The sequence below is a fragment of the Sapajus apella genome, unplaced genomic scaffold, assembly GCF_009761245.1.
Source record: "Sapajus apella isolate SASKATOON/1434 unplaced genomic scaffold, GSC_monkey_1.0 scaffold52, whole genome shotgun sequence".
Lineage (NCBI taxonomy): Eukaryota > Metazoa > Chordata > Mammalia > Primates > Cebidae > Sapajus > Sapajus apella.
The window spans coordinates 10,529,303-10,548,396 of NW_022436992.1; the positions used below are offsets into that span (position 1 = coordinate 10,529,303).

At 39.9% G+C, this 19,094-nt stretch overlaps 1 protein-coding gene across 1 annotated transcript in view; it reads left to right on the plus strand.

Moving 5' to 3' along the window:
* KCMF1 (potassium channel modulatory factor 1) overlaps positions 1-17,680 on the plus strand; it is an 81,587-nt gene extending 63,907 nt beyond the window's left edge. The window contains exons 4-7 of the mRNA XM_032243495.1: positions 4,463-4,564; positions 7,249-7,423; positions 11,438-11,720; positions 16,544-17,680. Of these exons, the coding sequence (XP_032099386.1) occupies positions 4,463-4,564; positions 7,249-7,423; positions 11,438-11,720; positions 16,544-16,805 (822 nt within the window). The 3' untranslated portion in view covers positions 16,806-17,680. The remainder of the gene's footprint in view (positions 1-4,462; positions 4,565-7,248; positions 7,424-11,437; positions 11,721-16,543) is intronic.
* Positions 17,681-19,094: the final 1,414 nt, after the last annotated feature.

The following is a 19,094-nucleotide window of genomic DNA, read 5'->3' on the forward strand; positions in this document are numbered from 1 at the left end:
GCCCAGCTAATGTTTTTGTATTTTTAGTAGAGACGGGGTTTCACCATGTTGACCAGGATGGTCTCGATCTCTTGACCTCGTGATCCACCCGCCTCGGCCTCCCAAAGTGCTGGGATTACAGGCTTGAGCCACCGCGCCCGGCCTGTGCTTGTTTCTTGATAATGTTTTAACCTAAAGTGTTAAGTTAGCTCTGATTTGGTACTCAGTAAATGCTTAATGGATTAGTCCACGGTAGCAAAATTATACAATATAACGAATTTAGCCAGTCAGAACTTTAACTCTACCAATTCATCTGGATTTCGTAGCATAGATCCTTGAACTAGAAATAGGGATGTGTTTATAAAGAGTAGTGTTTAAAGCTGTACATAGTACCCAGAGAGAGAATGCTGTCTGATTTGGTTGTATCAGTTCAAGAGAAAGGCTAGAGGTTTTCAAACTTGCTGTAGAATCGTTGATAATTGTATGGAGAAGAATGTGTGGAGCTGTTGCTTTAAAAAAAAAAAAAAAGTCACACATTAGGTGCCTTTTTAATGGACATATAGCCTGTGTCATAGGGGAAAAGTTCTGTACATGCAGTAATGACTTGGTGTTTATATATGAAGTAATGACTTCAGAAGATAATGTTTTAAAGACATTGGCAACGAACTGCTAAAATGTGCCCTAACTGGTTGCTGGCTGGCAGTCACGCCCTGGGACCACGTGGAAAAATGGAGACTCTGTAACATTCTTGGGATGGGGCCTCATCTCAGTTGGTAAAGGCTTCTAAAGGGGCTACAGTTAAAAAACAAGATTAATGTTGACCCTCAGTGGCAAGGTGAAGGAGAAAAGGAAGACTCGAGCAGTAGCAGAGACAACACTGAGAATAGCAGACACATTTGTGAATACAATTTTTTTGTTATGCTAAGAAACAATGACATTTGGTGTTTCATATAACAGAGTAAATACAGTTTTTCAAAGCTATTGTATATTTAAGTTATATTTACCAAACTTACCTAATCAACCAGGACCTTTGTCAAAATAGATTGTTAAATCCCTCTATTTCCAGGACTAGGAAACTGTATTTTTAACAAGCGCTCCAGATGATTGTGTATTCTTAGCCAAATTAAAGAAACACTGACTTAATCCAGTTAAGTAAACTTCAATTGACAAGCTGTTATAATTTTAAGCTTGTGTGTTATGTGGAATTTTCCTGTATGAATAATAGATATTACTATATCATGTGGCAGTGGAAGTATGGTAAATACTAATGTTGGCAAGCTGTCAATACCCTAAAATTAGCCTTTGTGTAAAGTTTCCTTGTCCTGTAAGATGTATTAAGCACCACGACGTGGAAGTAAAGGCACACTCAAAACTAAGCAGTGTTTGTGTCCCTGAGTGGCATAGTAGCTTGCTTTCTCTCTCCTGCCACTTCCCATCACCACTTTTCCATTTCTCCTGCCCCTCTTTGCTCTTTTTTCTTTCTTTCTCGTTCCCTTCATTTCCTCTTAGAAAACACTGCCTTGAGAACAAGCATTTTGTCGTAAAGCATGAATTAGCTTGCTAAATATAAAATGTAAAACCTAGGCCAGGCACGGTGGCTCACTCCTGTAATCCCAGCACTTTGGGAGGCCAAGGCAGGCAGATCACAAGGTCAAAAATCCAGATCATCCTGGCTAACATGGTGAAACCCCGTCTCTACTAAAAATACAAAAGCTAGCTGGGTGTAGTGGTGTGCGCCTGTAGTCCCAGCTACCCTGGACTGGGAAATGAATCGCTTAAACCTGGGAGGCAGAGGTTGTAGTGAGCCGAGATGGCACCACTGAACTCCAGCCTGGTGACAGAGCGAGACTTTGTCTCAAAAAAAAAAAAAAAAAAAAAAGTAAAACCTAAAAGATGACCGTGCCTCTGTGGTTGCATCAGCATCTGAGCTTAGTTTTCCTTTCCAAGTCCTCATCTGAGTTAACTTTATGTGGCCCAAGTGTGGTAACATCTTCCACTCACTTCTCAATCTAGCCTCTTGATTTTCTATGCCAACTGTCAACCTGGGTGATCCTCCCACCACAGTTAATTTCTTGTCCTTAGTAATTCTTTATCCCTAGTCATTACGAAAGTTTGGTTGGTTGGTTAGTTTTATATTATTTCTCTCTGAATGAAGCAGTTCTGAATACCTTCATCCTGCCATCTTAGCAGAGCTACTCCAATGAAATAAAAAAGATTTTGAGTATAGAACCAAAGCCAATACACAATATGGAAGGATCTTGACATTCTTTTTATTTTACATCCTCGTCTCAGAGGTGCTTTTCTAATTGTTAAATTATCTATCTTATTAGGACATTCTTAGTACTTTTGGTATCGGTGTTTCCCATTCTGTTCCTTCTAGGAATCTATATCCTTATGGAGACTTCTCATCTACCAACATTTTTATGCCCCCTTAAGTACTGAAGCCTCTGCAGCTATATTTATATAGCTCAGGTTTTCTATAGATTTTACCAAAAGGCCAACCTAAAGCAAACTATCTTAAAAGAAAGATGCCTTTTTCCTTTATGGTGGTGATTTTCTCTTTAAATAAAAATGGTATACAGCTTTATAATATTGTAATAAAACTATAACCTATCTCTTGTTAATGTTTTCAAAATGAGTCTCTAAGGTGGCTTGTTTCTTTTATTTTTAAATAACTGGAATTTTTTTTCTGTTTCTCCAAACATTGCTGGTCTTTTTTTTTTTTTTTTTTTTCTTTTTTCTTTTTTTAAAAGCAAGTCTGGCCGGAATTTAAAACTAAAAACAAATCATACTGTCCTGCATCTCTCAAAGAGTTTACAATTTAGCTAGGTAACACAGAAGTACACGAAAAGTAAAATATGTATATCACCTACTACCAAGTAATGTCAGAGTACCAGAATGGTACCGATGGTAAAATATAAATTCCTAATAGAGAGTTGATAATCTGTAAACTTGTGAACAGATACAGCTACCTTTCTGACAGAGGAAAGAATCTCTGGTATCTTCTAAGAAGGCATAGGCATGTCTATTTACTTCTTTTTCTTGTTTGCCTCATCACATTCCATTGTGACCTCTCTAGTTCTTTTGCACACTGTAATGCTTAAATGTTATCTCTCATGAACATGTTTAGGTTTTCCTGAGAATATTTCTGAGAGTCCTGAGTCACATGATCAGGACAGCTCATTAGGCATAAGAGAGACTGGTATCAAATCAGAGTTGAACTCTCAGGGGACATCTGCTTTCTGGTTGTTAGAAGATGGGAAGTTACGTTTGTTTGGGTTCCAGGAATCAGAGCAGTTTGTTTTCCCTCCATACCCTAGAATTGTCCCTCCAAGTCTCACCTTTCCCATCTGCCCTCCTCTCCAGCGCTACCACCTACTCCCACTGTGCCGTCAGCAAACAGTGAGGTCGACTGATTGCCTAGATTTTGCCTAGGTGAAAGGATTTTGCACATGGACTGGCAAGATGAATCATATATCCTGTCTTTAACCCTCTTATGGCTATAAATACAAGTCTACCACTTTAACTGTGTACTTCGTGGGGCTCCCTTTGGTCATGTCACTTGCTTCTGACATTTCTTCTTGGCCCTAAGATTGAAGTTGTTCATACTTCAAGGCTTGGCTACCACTGTTAGACCATTATCTGCCCATTTGGATTTCAGAAGAGTAAAGGCCTTTCCTCTTTAAAAAGTTCCTCATTCTTTCTAGCCTTCCCCTCTCCTTCCCTCTGTTTTACCAATTTTGTTAACTATAGAAACCACCTTCCCAACCTGTCATCCACTCCCTGAACCTTGATTGTGTAGACACCATTTTATTCCTACTTTCTCCTATGTCTTACTGAAAGGCCCATGGAAAGTTGATCTTCTACTTCTTGAGCCTGACCTGGTCACAAGCTTCTGCCCTATCACCCATTTCTTTAGGAAATAAGATTTAAAAATGGGCTTACATATTATATTCCCCTTGGAAGTCATGGTCATGAATTTATAGAGCACATTTGCATATTATCGGTAATCATAATTTGTCTTACATTCAACAGATATATGTTTGCACAGTTGGATTTAATCAGACCTCTGCTGTCTTATTTGAGAATTGGTTCTCAAGTATAGCTTACTTTGGAGAGCTGTGCCATAGGCTTATATCGGTCTTTACCATTCAAGATTAGAATTAAACATAAATGTGCACTAAATGGCACATTTTAAAGTTTTTTTAATGGAAACTATTTTGCTAGACTATGCAAATGAATCAGGCAAACTGTTAGAAGGCCCTGCCAGAGATCAAGTTTAGTGTGTGTGAAACTGTTGTGTTTGACCCTGAGGGACCTTGTGTGAACAGTTTTAGGCTTCTGCTTTTCCCTAATTGAAGATCTGCTGTGTTTTTTATTGGTTACAACTTGCTAATAGTAAAACTTAGAGCAGAATACTCGTCCGGAAAGATGTCTTATTGATGTTCATTTATTAAGCCTGCTTTCTTTACTTCCATTTCAGATTTGTCCAATATGTGCAGCATTACCTGGAGGCGATCCTAATCATGTCACGGATGACTTTGCAGCTCATCTTACACTTGAACACAGAGCCCCTAGAGATTTAATATCCTTTTAAGAGATGACAAGGAAAAGAGTTGTTTGTAATGTTTGTCATTTTGATTTTTCTGTTTTGGAGACAGGATCTCACTATGTCAACCTGTCTGGTCTCAAATTTCTGAGCTCAAGTGATCCTCCTGCTTCAGCCCCTTGAGTAGCTGGGACTATAGGCATACACTTGCCACTGTATCCAGCTTGTCATTTTATTTATTTTTAAGGATAGTATCCCCAAAAAGAGGAAAACTAATCTCCAAATTATTTTTACTTATTTGAACTTTTCCTAAAAGTGACTCAGTGTTGAGATGCAATTTATTTCTCTTTTTATATACTATCACTATTATATGAATCATTTTCATTAAGTGAAAGTTGACTTGCCCTTCATCTTTAGTTCATTACAATTAGATTTTTTTTTAAGGCAATTTGACTAGATGATGTCTTCCAGGATAACCTTTTCATGCAAATGCGGAAAATGTTAATCCAAATTAAAATTTAATTAGTTAAGTATGAAAAGCCATTATTTGCTCTCCCTCTCAGTTCCTCCGCTGCCTTACCCTGTTGTGGGTGTGGTGTGGTGGGATGGTGGGGACAGTTGTGCATCTTGGTATTCCTTTCTTTTTTGGGGTCCCATTCTCCGGAGAGAGCCATTTGCTGCCCAGTTCCTGAGTAGAATAGCACAAGGTCAGGCCTAGTTTTAATTTCTTTTTTTCTTTTTTTTTTTTTTAGACAGAGTCTTGCTCTTGTCACCCAGGCTGGAGTGGAGTGCAGTGGCACAATCTCAGCTCACTGCAACCTTTGCCTCCTGGGTTCAAGCGATTCTCCTGCCTCAGCTTCCCATGTAGCTGGGAAGCTGGAAAGGAGAATCACTTAAGTCTTTACGCCCAGCTAATTTTTGTATTTTTTAGTAGAGACAAGGTTTCACCATGTTGGCCAGGCTGGTCTCAAACTCCTGACCTCAGGTGATCCACCTGCTTCAGCTTCCTAAAGTGCTGGGATTACAGGCATGAGCCACTGTGCCCCGCCTCCTGCTTTTGTTTCTGCATTCCCTTCCCTGTCTCTCAACAGTTCCTGGCAATGTTCCCTCAGATTACTGGCCTACTTAATTTGGTGGACTCAGTGCTTCTGGTTTCAGGTTATGAATTGTTCTTCTAAAACTATCACTGCCTGGGTGCAGTAACTCACACCTATACTCCCAGCACTTTGAAAGGCTGAGGTGGGAAGATCACTTGAACCCAGAAGTTTGAAACCAGACTGGGCAAATAGGAAGACCTCGTCTCTACCAAAATAATGAGCTGGGCATGGTGGCACATACCTTTGGTCCCAGCTACTCAAGAGGTTGAGGTAGGAGGATAGCTTGAACCCATGAGCTCAAGGCTACAGTCACCTATGATTGCACCATTGCACTCCAGCCTGGCAACAAAGTGAGACCCTATCTCAAAATACATATATATATATATATATATATATACACACACACACACACACACACACACACGTATATGCATATATATATATATATATATATACACACACACACATATATATATATAAAATCATATAAATTATCAAATATACAAATATAATCATCATATTATTTTCTTTAGAACCCAAACCATCCTCATGAATGTGATGGAACACTGCATGGACGGTGATACCTGAAGGCCTCCTGGAGCTACCCGTCCGGTCCTTAAATAACTTAAGAACCATCAGCTGAAAAACTGAGAAGCCAGCAAAAAAAAAAAAAAAATCTGCATTATAAAGCTGGTCTGTTTGATGCCTTAAAGGAAAAATTTCTTCTATGTGATCTGGCCTCCTCCACCTCTCGTTTGCTTTTGTGGAAACATAGGGCTGTCTTCATGAGTTTTGACAGTTCTTTGTGACTCAGGACCTTTTTCAGTTCAGCTCGCACTCAGCTGTGTAAGATGGTTGAGGCTGCTGGCAATTTGACTTCGTGATAAATGTCATGTTAATCTCTCTGTCTTACACAAGAAATGCAAATCTCTTTTCTGCTTAGCAGCAGCAGCAGCATTGGAAAGAAGCTTGAAGACAGATTAAAACTAATAATCCAAAAGGAATCTTTGGTCTGCTGAATTTAAATTCCTTATTGTTTCTTTTTCATTATAGATGGTAATTGAGATTTCATGAGTTATATAGAGAAACTTTCTTACCTCACACACCCAGTACATACACTCACGTGTTGCCTTACATTTGAGTGTCTTTTTGAGACGGAGTTTCACTCTTGTTACCCAGGCTGGAGTGCAATGGTGCGATCTCGGCTCACCGCAACCTCCGCCTCCTGGGTTCAGGCAATTCTCCTGCCTCAACCTCCTCAGTAGCTGGGATTACAGGCACGCGCCACCATGCCCAGCTAATGTTTTTTGTATTTTTAGTAGAGACGGGGTTTCACCATGTTGACCAGGATGGTCTCGATCTCCTGACCTCGTGATCCACCCGCCTCGGCCTCCCAAAGTGCTGGGATTACAGGCTTGAGCCACCGCGCCCGGCCCATTTGAGTGTCTTTTTAGGGTTAATAGCCCTCATAGGTAGAGTTGGGACATTTGCACTTTAAATTAAATGTGCTGTTTTTAAATGATTACAATTTAGGAAATCTTGATAACTGTCTAGCAAGGGCTCAAGTGATTTTTTTTTTCTTTCTATGAAATACTTTCGTTGTTTTCTTAACTTTTGAGTTATGATGAATCGAGTGGTGTTCGACATGTACGTAGAATGTTTCACCCTGGCCGGGGATTAGGAGGTCCTCGTGCTCGTAGATCAAACATGCACTTTACTAGCAGTTCTACTGGTGGACTTTCTTCTTCTCAGAGTTCATATTCTCCAAGCAATAGGGAAGCCATGGATCCTATAGCTGGTAAGTTAGTTTCACATTAATAAGGGAAATGACAAGGGAAAGGGGAGCTCCTTTTAAAACTTTTTGTGATGCCAGCTGCGGTGGCCCACGCCTTTAATCCCAGCACTCTGGGAGGCTGGAGCAGGTGGATTACTTGAGGCCAGGAATTCGAGATCAGTCTGGCCAACATGGCGAAACTCCATCTCTACTAAAAATACAAAAATTAGCTGGGTGTGGTGGTGAGCACTTGTAATCACAGCTACTCTCACAGCTACTCAGGAGGCTGAGGCATGAGAATTCCTTGAGCCTGGAAGGCGGAGGTTCCAGGGAGCCGAAATCGCACCACTGCACTCCAGCCTGGGTGATGGAGCGAGACCCTGTCTCAAATAAATAAATACATACATACATACGTACGTACATACTTTTTGTGAGATTTATGTTCTTACTCTTACCTCTCTGATCATAAGCCCATGTTCTTTCAGAAAATTTTCAAATACTTTATAAGTGTAAAATATCTTAAAAGCAGACACTTAACATGAAATAATTCATACTCTCCTGGCATTATTTAAGTCCAGTAGTAACCCTCTCATATGTGGTTTTGCTCTCCCGGGTTTCATTCACCCACAATCAACTACAGTCAAAAAATAGGTGTGTCCAGGACAATAAGATACTTTGAGAGAGAGAGACCACATTACATAACTTTCATAGTATATTGTTTTGTTTTGTTTTGTTTTGAGAGGAGTTTCACTCTTATTGCCCAGGCTGGAGTGCAATGGCGTGATGTTGGCTCACTGCAACCTCCGCTTCCTGGGTTCATGCAGTTCTCCTGCCTCAGCCTCTGGAGTAGCTGAGATTGCAGGCATGAGCCACTATGCCTGGCTACTTTTGTATTTTTAGTAGAGACGGGCTTTCTCCATCTTGGTCAGGCTGGTCTCAAACGCCTGACCTCAGGTGATCCGCCCACCTCAGCCTCCCAAAGTGCTGGGATTACAGGAGTGAGCTGCCACGCCCTGCCTTTTCATAGTATATTTTTAGATTTACTCTATTTTATTGTTGTGAATCTCTTACTGTGCCTAATTTATAAATTAAACTTTAACACAAGTATGTATGTACAGAAAAAAGCATAGCATACGTAGGGTTCGGTATTACCCAGATGTCCGTTTCAGTCATTCACTGGGGGTCTTAGAACATATCTCCTGTAGGTAAAAGGAGATTACTGTTCTTTTTTTTTTTTTTTTTTTTTTTGGAGACGGAGTTTCACTCATGTTACCCAGGCTGGAGTGCAATGGCGCGATCTCGGCTCACCGCAACCTCCGTCTCCTGGGTTCAGGCAATTCTCCTGCCTTAGCCTCCTGAGTAGCTGGGATTACAGGCACGCGCCACCATGCCCAGCTAATGTTTTTTGTATTTTTAGTAGAGACGGGGTTTCACCATGTTGACCAGGATGGTCTCGATCTCTTGACCTCGTGATCCACCCGCCTTGGCCTCCCAAAGTGCTGGGATTACAGGCTTGAGCCACCACGCCCGGCCGGAGATTACTGTTCTTAGAGTCATAAGATGATAAGAAATGTTTTTATGTTTTATTTGTGGCCTCTATTGAAGCCCAAGAAAATCATAAAAGATTTAAGTTGGAATATCTCCAAAATGTCATGGTCAAACCTCCATAAATACACATAAAAAATGTCAAAAGCACATTTGGAATTAAGGTTTTATAAGGTATAGCTAACATTTTTAAGAACATGTTATGTATAAAATTGTTTTTAGTTTCTGTCAAGATTTATGCCTGTCAATGTTTGGGGTGTTGTGCAGGGTGTTGTGCAGGGTGCCTCGTGGCTTCCAGGTACACATTCCACCACATGGACACATTTCAGAACTGTTATCTGTAGCTAACTGACAAGACTAAAGAATTAAGCTCTTCTCATGGAAAAAAGGACAGTAGGACTTTCTGTGTTGACTTTGATTTGAGAACTGTATTGTTGTAGAAAGTTATATGTTTTAATAACTTGGGAAAAATCTAACTAAAAAAAAAACAGTGTTTGAACCTGGCATGTCACTGAGTCTAGTACATGACAAACCTGGGTAGTTGGTAGCAGAACACAGGATCAAAATAAAATACCAGAAATTACTGTAGTCTGACAATCTGCAAGACACACCAGGCAGACAAGTGGTAAGACTGTGGGAAGTGTGCGCAAATTTAAAGCAACAGTTCTGAAATGTGTCCATGTGGTAAAGTGTGCACCTACCTGGAAGCCATGAGACACCCAAACTGAGAACATCAGAGCTAAATGACAACTTAGGAACACAAAGGAAGAGACACAGACACTGGAGGAGAATGGGAGGGGAAAGGGGAGCAAAAAGTTAACTGTTGGGCACTGTGCTTAATTGGGTACTGGGTGGTAAGTACAGCAAACCCCCATGACGTGTTTAAGTGTGTCACAGACCTTCACATGTACCCCAAACCTAAAATTAAAATAATAAAAAACCTAAGAACAGTTTTACACCTAACATGTTATTTAAAAGTTAGATCTATAAAATTTTAATTCCAAATGTGCTTTGGACATTTGGGTGTGCAACGACAAAAACAAGCCTAGTAAACTGAATTCGGGGGATTTAAAAAATATTTCTTCATCCAAAGGGAATATTTACCTGCTATTTTGTTGGCAGACACTAAAAATTAGTTTCTGGGAGCAAAATTCAAAATTGAGAAATTCTCTTCATTTGATTCTTTTTCTGTCAGTGAAAATCAGTTTATTTTAGTGATAGACTGTATATTCCATGAAAGAGTGGTATAAGGGTGCTATAAAAAGCCTGGGATAAAGCAACAGTGAGCAAGAAAACAGAAACTTTTAATGAGTTTTAATGATAAAGAGTTTTGGCCGGGCGCGGTGGCTCAAGCCTGTAATCCCAGCACTTTGGGAGGCCGAGGCGGGTGGATCACGAGGTCAAGAGATCGAGACCATCCTGGTCAACATGGTGAAACCCCGTCTCTACTAAAAATACAAAAAACATTAGCTGGGCATGGTGGCACGTGCCTGTATCTCAGCTACTCAGGAGGTTGAGGCAGGAGAATTGCCTGAACCCAGGGGGCGGAAGTTGTGGTGAGCCGAGATTGCGCCATTGCACTCCAGCCTGGGTAACAAGAGCGAAACTCTGTCTCACAAAAAAAAAAAAAAAAAAAAAAAAAGAGTTTTGGCTGGCCTAAGAGTGTCTGCAAGGCAGTCATTGGTTCCCTGTAAGGTAGGTAGACCCTCCACATGGAAGAAGGCATTTCACTGCTCCTTACTTAGATGAGGATGCGGGGACAAAGGTTTACACCTCTCTTAATGAGTACAGCTTTACGGACACAAGGCAGTCTGGATCATAACAGGCCACTAATTAGGCTGTACAGTCAAATGTAACAGGTTCTTGGGAGCTAATCAGCCTTACTGAGCACTGCTAGTGGTCCCTCTACAGCATACTCTGAAACAGCAGTACCAGAAGGTACTTGAGGGGGAAGGCAGAGGTGAGTGTGCAAGGGCCACCATCAAAAATGATCCAGGCCTCTTGGACTGAATCCTAATAATTCATTCAGTCATTTAGTAAATGTCTGAATTCCTACTATATATCAGGCCCTGTTCTGAGAGCTAGGAATATAGTAAACAGTAGACCTCATCCCTGCTTCCATGGATCACATGTTGAGAGAGCTTTTATTGTAATTGGGCCCATGGATAAACCACTTCATTAAATACTAAGAGGAAGCTTAACTAAATTAGTCTATTATGCAAATAATTTTAAAGATAATCTGAGTTTTGCCTAAGGCAAACATAATTGGGTCTGGGTTAATATTCGTACGCATTTGCATTCCCTGTACACAGTAACTCCTGCCTCCAGGAGGCATTCTAGAAGGTATTCAGCTCTTAGCTGAACTGTATGCTGCTGTGGTTACCTACTTGTTCACAGTGCCTTTGATGTTCTTCCAGTAAAAGAGTGATCTCTGTAGCATTTTGTTTTCCTCAGTATTAAGCAGACATTAACTGTCTCTGTTTCCATTGGCAGAGCTTTTATCTCAGTTATCTGGAGTGAGACGTTCTGCAGGAGGACAGCTTAATTCCTCTGGCCCTTCCGCTTCTCAGTTACAACAACTGCAGATGCAGCTGCAGCTAGAACGGCAGCATGCCCAGGCAGCACGGCAACAACTGGAGACCGCACGCAACGCAACCCGGCGTACTAACACAAGCAGTGTCACCACTACAATCACACAATCCACAGCAACAACCAACATAGCTAATACAGAAAGCAGTCAGCAGACTCTCCAGAATTCCCAGTTTCTTTTAACAAGGTAGCTCATTTCTTGATAGAATTTTGTTTGGAAAGTAATATTTTATTGCCACTATACAATCTGGAATTATCTTTTCTCTTTTGTGCATATATATTTCTTGAAAATTCTGTGTTTGATTAAAACTCACAGATCTCTGATTAAAACTGCATATTCAATATTTCCCCAAGAATGTGAAACATAATAATTATTTTAGATAAATTAAGAATATTGGGCCAGATGCAGTGGCTCACACCTGTAATCCCAGCACTTTGGGAGACCAAGGCAAGCAGATCGCCTGAGCCTAGGAATTTCAGACCAGCCTGGGCTGCACGGTAAATCTTATCTCTACAAAAATACAAAAATTAGCCAGATGTGCACATGAAGTCCCCACTACTCAGGAGGCTGAGGCGGGAGGATCACATGAGCCCTGGAGGCAGAGGTTGCAGTGAGCCAAGACTGCACCGTGCACTTCAGCCTGATGCCAACCACTTCAGGGTGACAGAGTGATACCCTGTCTCTAAAATAATATAACTGATCATCTTGTTCTCAAGGTATATATCATCATGTAATGTGAATTGTTTTGCCATAGTACCCATAAATCTTAACACTCTATCATTTTATATATATATATGGTTCGTATTAGGTGCATTTATCATAATTAACATTGCTTTTTATTGCCAATTTTAATCTGTTGTGAAATATTAAAAGGTATAAGAAAGATTTCATAATGCAGTGGCAGTTTTCTCCTGTGTACTTCTAAAAAAGCTAGATTTAAATTCCTATGGTTGGCACACAAAAGTAACTTAAAAAAAAATGGCTTCCCATGGTATAAATCATATTCAGTACAACAGTAAACTACTCTACTGGATGGAGTTCTTGTTTGCTTCTGGAACTGTTAGCAGCTACATGTATTTGTCTGCCAAAACTTCCCAGGCATTTTATGTGACTTTTAGGAATAAAAAAAAGGTTTCAAAGAAAGCAATGATAAGTAGAGACTTAGGCTCAACAGATAATGAACCTGAAATAATTTGGGCTTTTAAGGAAGCAGAGAGGAATATAAAGAAAGAACTGTAAAATGAAGAATAACGTTAACATCATTGTCTCCAAAATGCAGTGTGTATGACGATTCATTGGGATTTTAGAAGAAAATATAATTTCTACTTTATCTCATACTCTGTTAATACAATGGTGCATGTGTATAGTTATAAATAACATATTATGGGTACATAATAAAAAACGCTTGAAAATCCCTGAGCTAGTGCCCCAGCTTTGCCACTTACAAGTTTTGGACCTCAGGCAAGTCATTTCATTTCTCCAAACTTCAATTTTATCATCAGTCTCCTAGAAGTTTTGCCTCTAGAAAGAGAATTATTTTGAGGATTAAATGAAATACTGCTATGTGTATGGTCTGGCTCGGTATCTGGCCTAGAATAAAGGCACAATTAATGATACTCGTTATTTGTTATGAAATCAAGGAAAAATTTTAAATGGGGAATTTACCTTTAAAGAATCTCTGCAAGGTCAGCAACTCTGCCTGGTTATTACCAGGAAATGCTGCTTTAATGTAAGAAAAATCACAGAGCCACAGATGGAGCTACCTGCCACCATGTTGCCATACCCATAGGGACTGACCAGCAGCAGGTCTGTAACATGCCAGATATAGGTCCCTTCCTCAAAAAGGAGATCTACCAGTGTGCATTTCTACCGAGAGTTCACAGAACTGTGGATGGAATGTCTTGTCAGTGCCCTTTGGAAAAGACATCTTCCCATCCACCCTTGCACTATTCTTTTTTTTTTTTTTAAGGCTCCAAACTACTGAACTGCTACTACTAGTACTTGATCTGTTTATTCCACATCCAACTCTCAGAGCTTATGAGTGACCTCTGAGTCCTCTCCTTGGATTCTGGTTGTAGCTTCTTGAAAGCTCCCTTCCATCATCTGATACTGTACATTGCATGTTGCCATGCAATTTGTGGACCACTTTCCACATCTTTTATTGCATCATATTCACAGGATTTAGGCAACACTTCCCCAGAAGTACTCTCTTAACTTCATTCTAAGGAATATATGTAATTACTTATGTTCTTCCATCCCCAATTATAATAAGGTTATAGAAAGCAAAGTAAGAAAAATAAAGAGATTATTTACTGTTGGGTTTCTCAGAACTTTCAGACATATTAATATGCACTGTGAATTTTCAAGGCAAGGCAAATGGCTGCAGTGTATGCAGGGGAGATCTGGTCTCTGGTCACACAGCTAGTATATGATATTTAGAGAGCTCAAGCCTTATTTTTGGTCTTTTCTTTGACCAGGGGCAGTTCCTATTCATGCTACCCTGGAACTGATGGTAAGACCACAGTTTCTTTGGAATCTAAGATAGTTGACCTTTAGAAATTGATTGTTGGAGTGTGTAAGTCAGATCCCGTCTTTTTTTTTTTTTTTTTTGAGACAGAGTTTTGCTGTTGTGGCCCAGGCTGGAGTGCAGTGGCGCAATCTCAGCTCACTGCAGCCTCCGCCCCCCGGGTTTAAGCAATTCTCCTGTCCTAGCTTCCCAAATGGCTTGGACTACAGGAGCCCGCCACCATGCCCAAATAATTTTCATATTTTTAGCAGAGAGAGGGTTTCACCATATTGGCCAGGCTGGTCTTGAACTCCTAACTTGTGATCCACCCATGTCGGCCTCACAAAGTGCTGGGATTACAAAGGCATGAGTCACCATGCCCAGCCAGATCTGGTCTTTTGACAGTGGGACCAGCTCATTTTGCTAACCCCAACTTGAAGATCCTCACAAGCCTTGCAGTTCCATTTATATCCTAAATTTTATATTTTATCAGGAAATTAAGACCTAGTACCAGTACCTCATACATAGACTTGATCTGCCTTTCAGGAATGAGGTGTGTTCTCAGTTATTTCCACAAAAATCAAAACAGTAATATTGTTACTGCATGCTCTCTCAAGGGCTGCAGGCTCCAGCCTGTATGTTCTTAGTTTGCCTCATTATTACATGGGGAGTCTTCTATATATCCTTTATCTTTCTGTTATACGTTTAACTTCTCTAGAGTTTTCTTTACCAAAGTCCTTTTCCAAAGCTAAGAACATGGAATGTACTTCAGTTCGTAACATTTTTATAGCTTTGCGTTGAGAACATGTAGTCTACTCAGTCTTCTATTCTATTAGATACTCTCTTACGATATTCTTAATTTGTTTTTAACCATCAATGTAATCAGTCATTTTTTTCAATATGGATTTTATGGCTTTTCTGTAATTACCTTCCAGATATTTTTGCTTTCCTTCAGTTCTGAAATTGATCTTTTGTTTTCTTAGTCATAGATACCTAATTATTCAGTGGTTTTGAACTTAGCATCTATGAGGTTTTGTGCAAATTACTTAACCTTTGCTTCAGTTTCCTCTTCCTGTAAAATGTTAATGATAATAGGCCCTAACTCAGAGGAGTTAAATGAACTAATGCACTCAAAGAGCGCTCAGAGCCTGACCTATCATTAGTATCGTCCATGGTGACTTGGAGATGCTCCTGTGCCTTGCAGTGCTGGTAGGACAGCAGGAAGCAGGTGCCAGGCAGTAAGGGAGCATGGAGTATATCTGTCTCTGGGCTCAAGGTGCTGCCTCTAGGTCCTCAGGGAGAAGACCTGTCGTGTGCCTGCCAGGCCTCCTTTCAGTGTACCCATCTTCTCCCGCGTTGTTCCTTTTGCTGCCCCATTGCTTGTTAATTTCCCTTTATTTGCCACTGAAAGTGTAGAGGAAATCAGTATAGAAACTAAGCAGAATTTTGCATCATTTTTGGTTGGAGATTGACTGGTTTTTTTGCAGGGGGTGGGGGGGTGAAGAGGACAGAGTCTCACTCTGTTGCCCAGGCTGGAGTGCAGTGGCGCAATCTCAGCTCACTGTAACCTCTCGGGCTCAAGCAGTTCCATGCCTCAACCTCCCAAGTAGCTTGGATTACAGGTGTGCACCACCATACCCTGCTAATTTTTGTATTTTTAATAGAGGCGGTATTGGCCAGGCTAGTCTTGAACTCCTGACCTCAGGTGATCCACCCGCCTTGGCCTCCCAAAGTATTGGCATTACAGGCGTGAGCCACCGCGCCCAGCCAGAAACTGACATTTTAAAGTAATTTAACTAGTTTAGTAACAAGTGGTAAGTAGAATTTTCAATTCTTAACCATCTGTCCAGTCTCTGCAGATGAGCCAAGTTTCCCAGCATAGCCCAGCTGTCCTAAGTGCATACATCAGGTGAGCAAGTCAGGCAGGTGGACCTTGTGTCTACCCTGCTACATTGTAGGTTCTTGGTAGGAGAAATGTAGAAGATTGTGTGTGTTTTCTTGCTCTCTCTGGCTCTGGATATACAGGAAGAATTAAATACAGTAATAGAAAAACGTCAGAGGAAATTTTAGGATGTTTTTCAGTTGAATATTCTGTTGACTGTAGATTTTGTTTTTGTGTTTTACTTTCTTTTTTTTATTTACCCCCAGATGAAATTCTGGTTAGATACTTTCCCAAGCATCTAATCTATAAGAAATCCTGTTTTCCTCAGAAAATTTTCACCTAGTTTTCTCTGGAGTGGGAAAAGTCTAAATGTGTGGGTTTTTTTTTTTTCCTCATTGAGTCTAAAGCATAGATTTGCACTTTCAGGTAACAGTATTGGAAAAAGTGTGAGGAATTCTTCTCAACACAATTGAGGATAAATTAGAGCCAGGTATTCCAGCAATGTCTTATTCTGAATTTTGCCACCTGTAAAACTTGCACAGTGGAGAGTACTGTAGACATTGGCCATGCCATTGTTCATTGACTTTTTACCAATGAGGTCTTTTCTTTTTAACTACACAGGTTGAATGATCCTAAAATGTCTGAAACGGAGCGCCAGTCCATGGAAAGCGAGCGCGCGGACCGCAGCCTGTTTGTCCAAGAGCTCCTTCTGTCCACTTTAGTGCGTGAAGAGAGCTCGTCCTCAGACGAGGATGATCGGGGGGAGATGGCAGATTTTGGTGCTATGGGCTGTGTAGATATTATGCCTTTAGATGTTGCTTTAGAAAACCTAAATTTAAAAGAGAGTAATAAAGGAAATGAGCCTCCACCACCTCCTCTTTGATGACATCCCAATTCGCAGACAATGTCCTCTGTGCTGTATTTGCCAATGAAAGTGGACAACAACTATCTTGGGTTTGTTTGGTGATTGTAATTTCAGGTCTGTCACTCTTGTTACATTGTGTACATTCAAAAGGAAGAGAGAAAATATATATGATAATCATTTCCACTTAACTAATTTTTACTTCTAGCAGGTAAATGTAGGTAGCAGTGCAGGGGTGATCTCTGCTTCCTGTACCTTGACATGCAAAAGGCTCTCCTAATATTCCACATTCAAACTGAAGAGGAAAATTGAAATCTCTAATGAAGCTGCTGTGTGTATTTATGAATATTAATGAATAAAAACTGCTTGGATGGTTTACCTTAACTACTGCATGAGGTTTTTTGCAGCGTGCATGAGTTTTAGTGACCTTGTTATTTAAAAAATTAAATACAAGGAGTAAAACTTAAAAAAAAAAAATACAAAGCCCAAAGCTTTCCCAAACATTATTCAATGGTTACACTGCGAAGTAGCTTTTGAATAATATCTGCCTGAATCACCTTTCTTTGTGTGCCTCCTACGCACAAAGCCAGCTCTGCAGTGGAATCTGGGGATTGTAGCCGGGTGTGGCACTCCGCCCTGTGTGACTGTCCTGTCGCCCTGTTAGTCATCTTGCCTGTGTGGAGCTCAGCCTGTCTCTTTAACTCATCTGTAGAAGACACACCAGTAAAGCTACTGTTGGAATCTGCTGCAGGGGCCTTTGTGTGCCCCAAAAACAAATCCTGTTCATGTTTGTTTAAAGTTTTTACTTTTTGTGGTTGTTTAAAATTTTTTCAATTGTTAAATATGTTTTATTCAGGTATAGATGAATTTCATTTGTTCAACAGAGTTAACCTGAATTATGTTGTCTTTGTTTTTAAAAATCTCACATTCTCAATCATATTTTGCGTTATTTATGTATTTGCTTTGTAGTTTGCTGAGACAGATCAGTATCAGGGGAGCTTTGAGGATTTGCCTTCCCAGATTTGTCAATCTATTACAACAAAATTCTTAATGCTAATTTTAGCACCTTTTATTTATTGGGTTTTTTTCTGGCATAAAAAGTAAAGCCTTTTAATTGAATCATGCCACATATGCCTATATTATTAATCCTATGTGCAAAAAAAAATGTACAGCTCTTTTTGGGTTTGTTTTGGGGTTTGGAAGGGCTGGGTTATTTTTTATTTCCTGTTTCGGTTTTTGTGCATAGACTTTCACAATAGCTCCAAGGCAGGGACAGTGGGTTTGGGGGTTGGGAGGGCAGTTTTTGGAATGTAAATTTAGGACTTTTAAAAAGGTGCGCACAGCTTCTGATAAATTTATAACTAGACTTAACCTAATCATGTCGCGTTCCAGTTCTCTTTTCTGAGCCCTTTTCTCAGTTTCCTCTCTTTCTCCCGTCATCCTTTTCCTTTCCTGTCGTGTATCTCCGTTTCTTCAACATGACAAGCATACAGACTTGAACACCCCTCCGGTGTTCTTCCGAGAACTGTGAAGTCCATGTTCATCCAAATGTAACCAAAAAAGAAGTCACCCTACATGTCTGAAAAACTGTTGCTTCTCCTCTGAAACTTCAGACTCCAAATATAGCTTTGTTTTCTTTAGTTTCTGTCATGGAAAATGTTTAAAGGAAAACTTTACACCAGGCTTCTGTTTACACTAGAAGTCAAGTCCATTAGGGATTTTCATTTTCATTTTTTTTTTTTTTTCTTCAATTGGTTGTTGAGACGTTTCAAAAATCAGTTTTCAAGCTGTGGTCTTTTCAAACACATCTGCACATAAGTCACACATTTCAATAAAGCATTTTCAAGACTGTTGACCACTTGAATTTCTTTAATGTTGGTAACCTAACCATTACTCAGAGATTTTATATCTCTAATTCAGTATTCTTTTTCTTTTTATGCTAAATATGGGAGATCCTGGTTTTGTGTGAATGCATTATTTTGGATGTGAGAAATGCCAATTATGTACTTTTCCCTTTTCTGCACAAATTCTGGGAAAATGTAAGAGCCTTCATTTTTTAACATGGTTTTAGGGAGCAGTTTAATTTAGATGATCACTTTAACACTTCAGAAGACCTAAAGATTCATAAGATTCCATCTCATGTAGAATACTGTATATTAATTATTTTTTACCAGATATTTTACAAATACCTCATCTCATCCTGTATGTAATCAATAATGTATTATTTTAGGGTAGAAAGACACAGAATATCAATATAAAAATATATTCAAGCCCTTGAAATTCTTGTGTCCTTTTTCTTTAGTTCTGAAT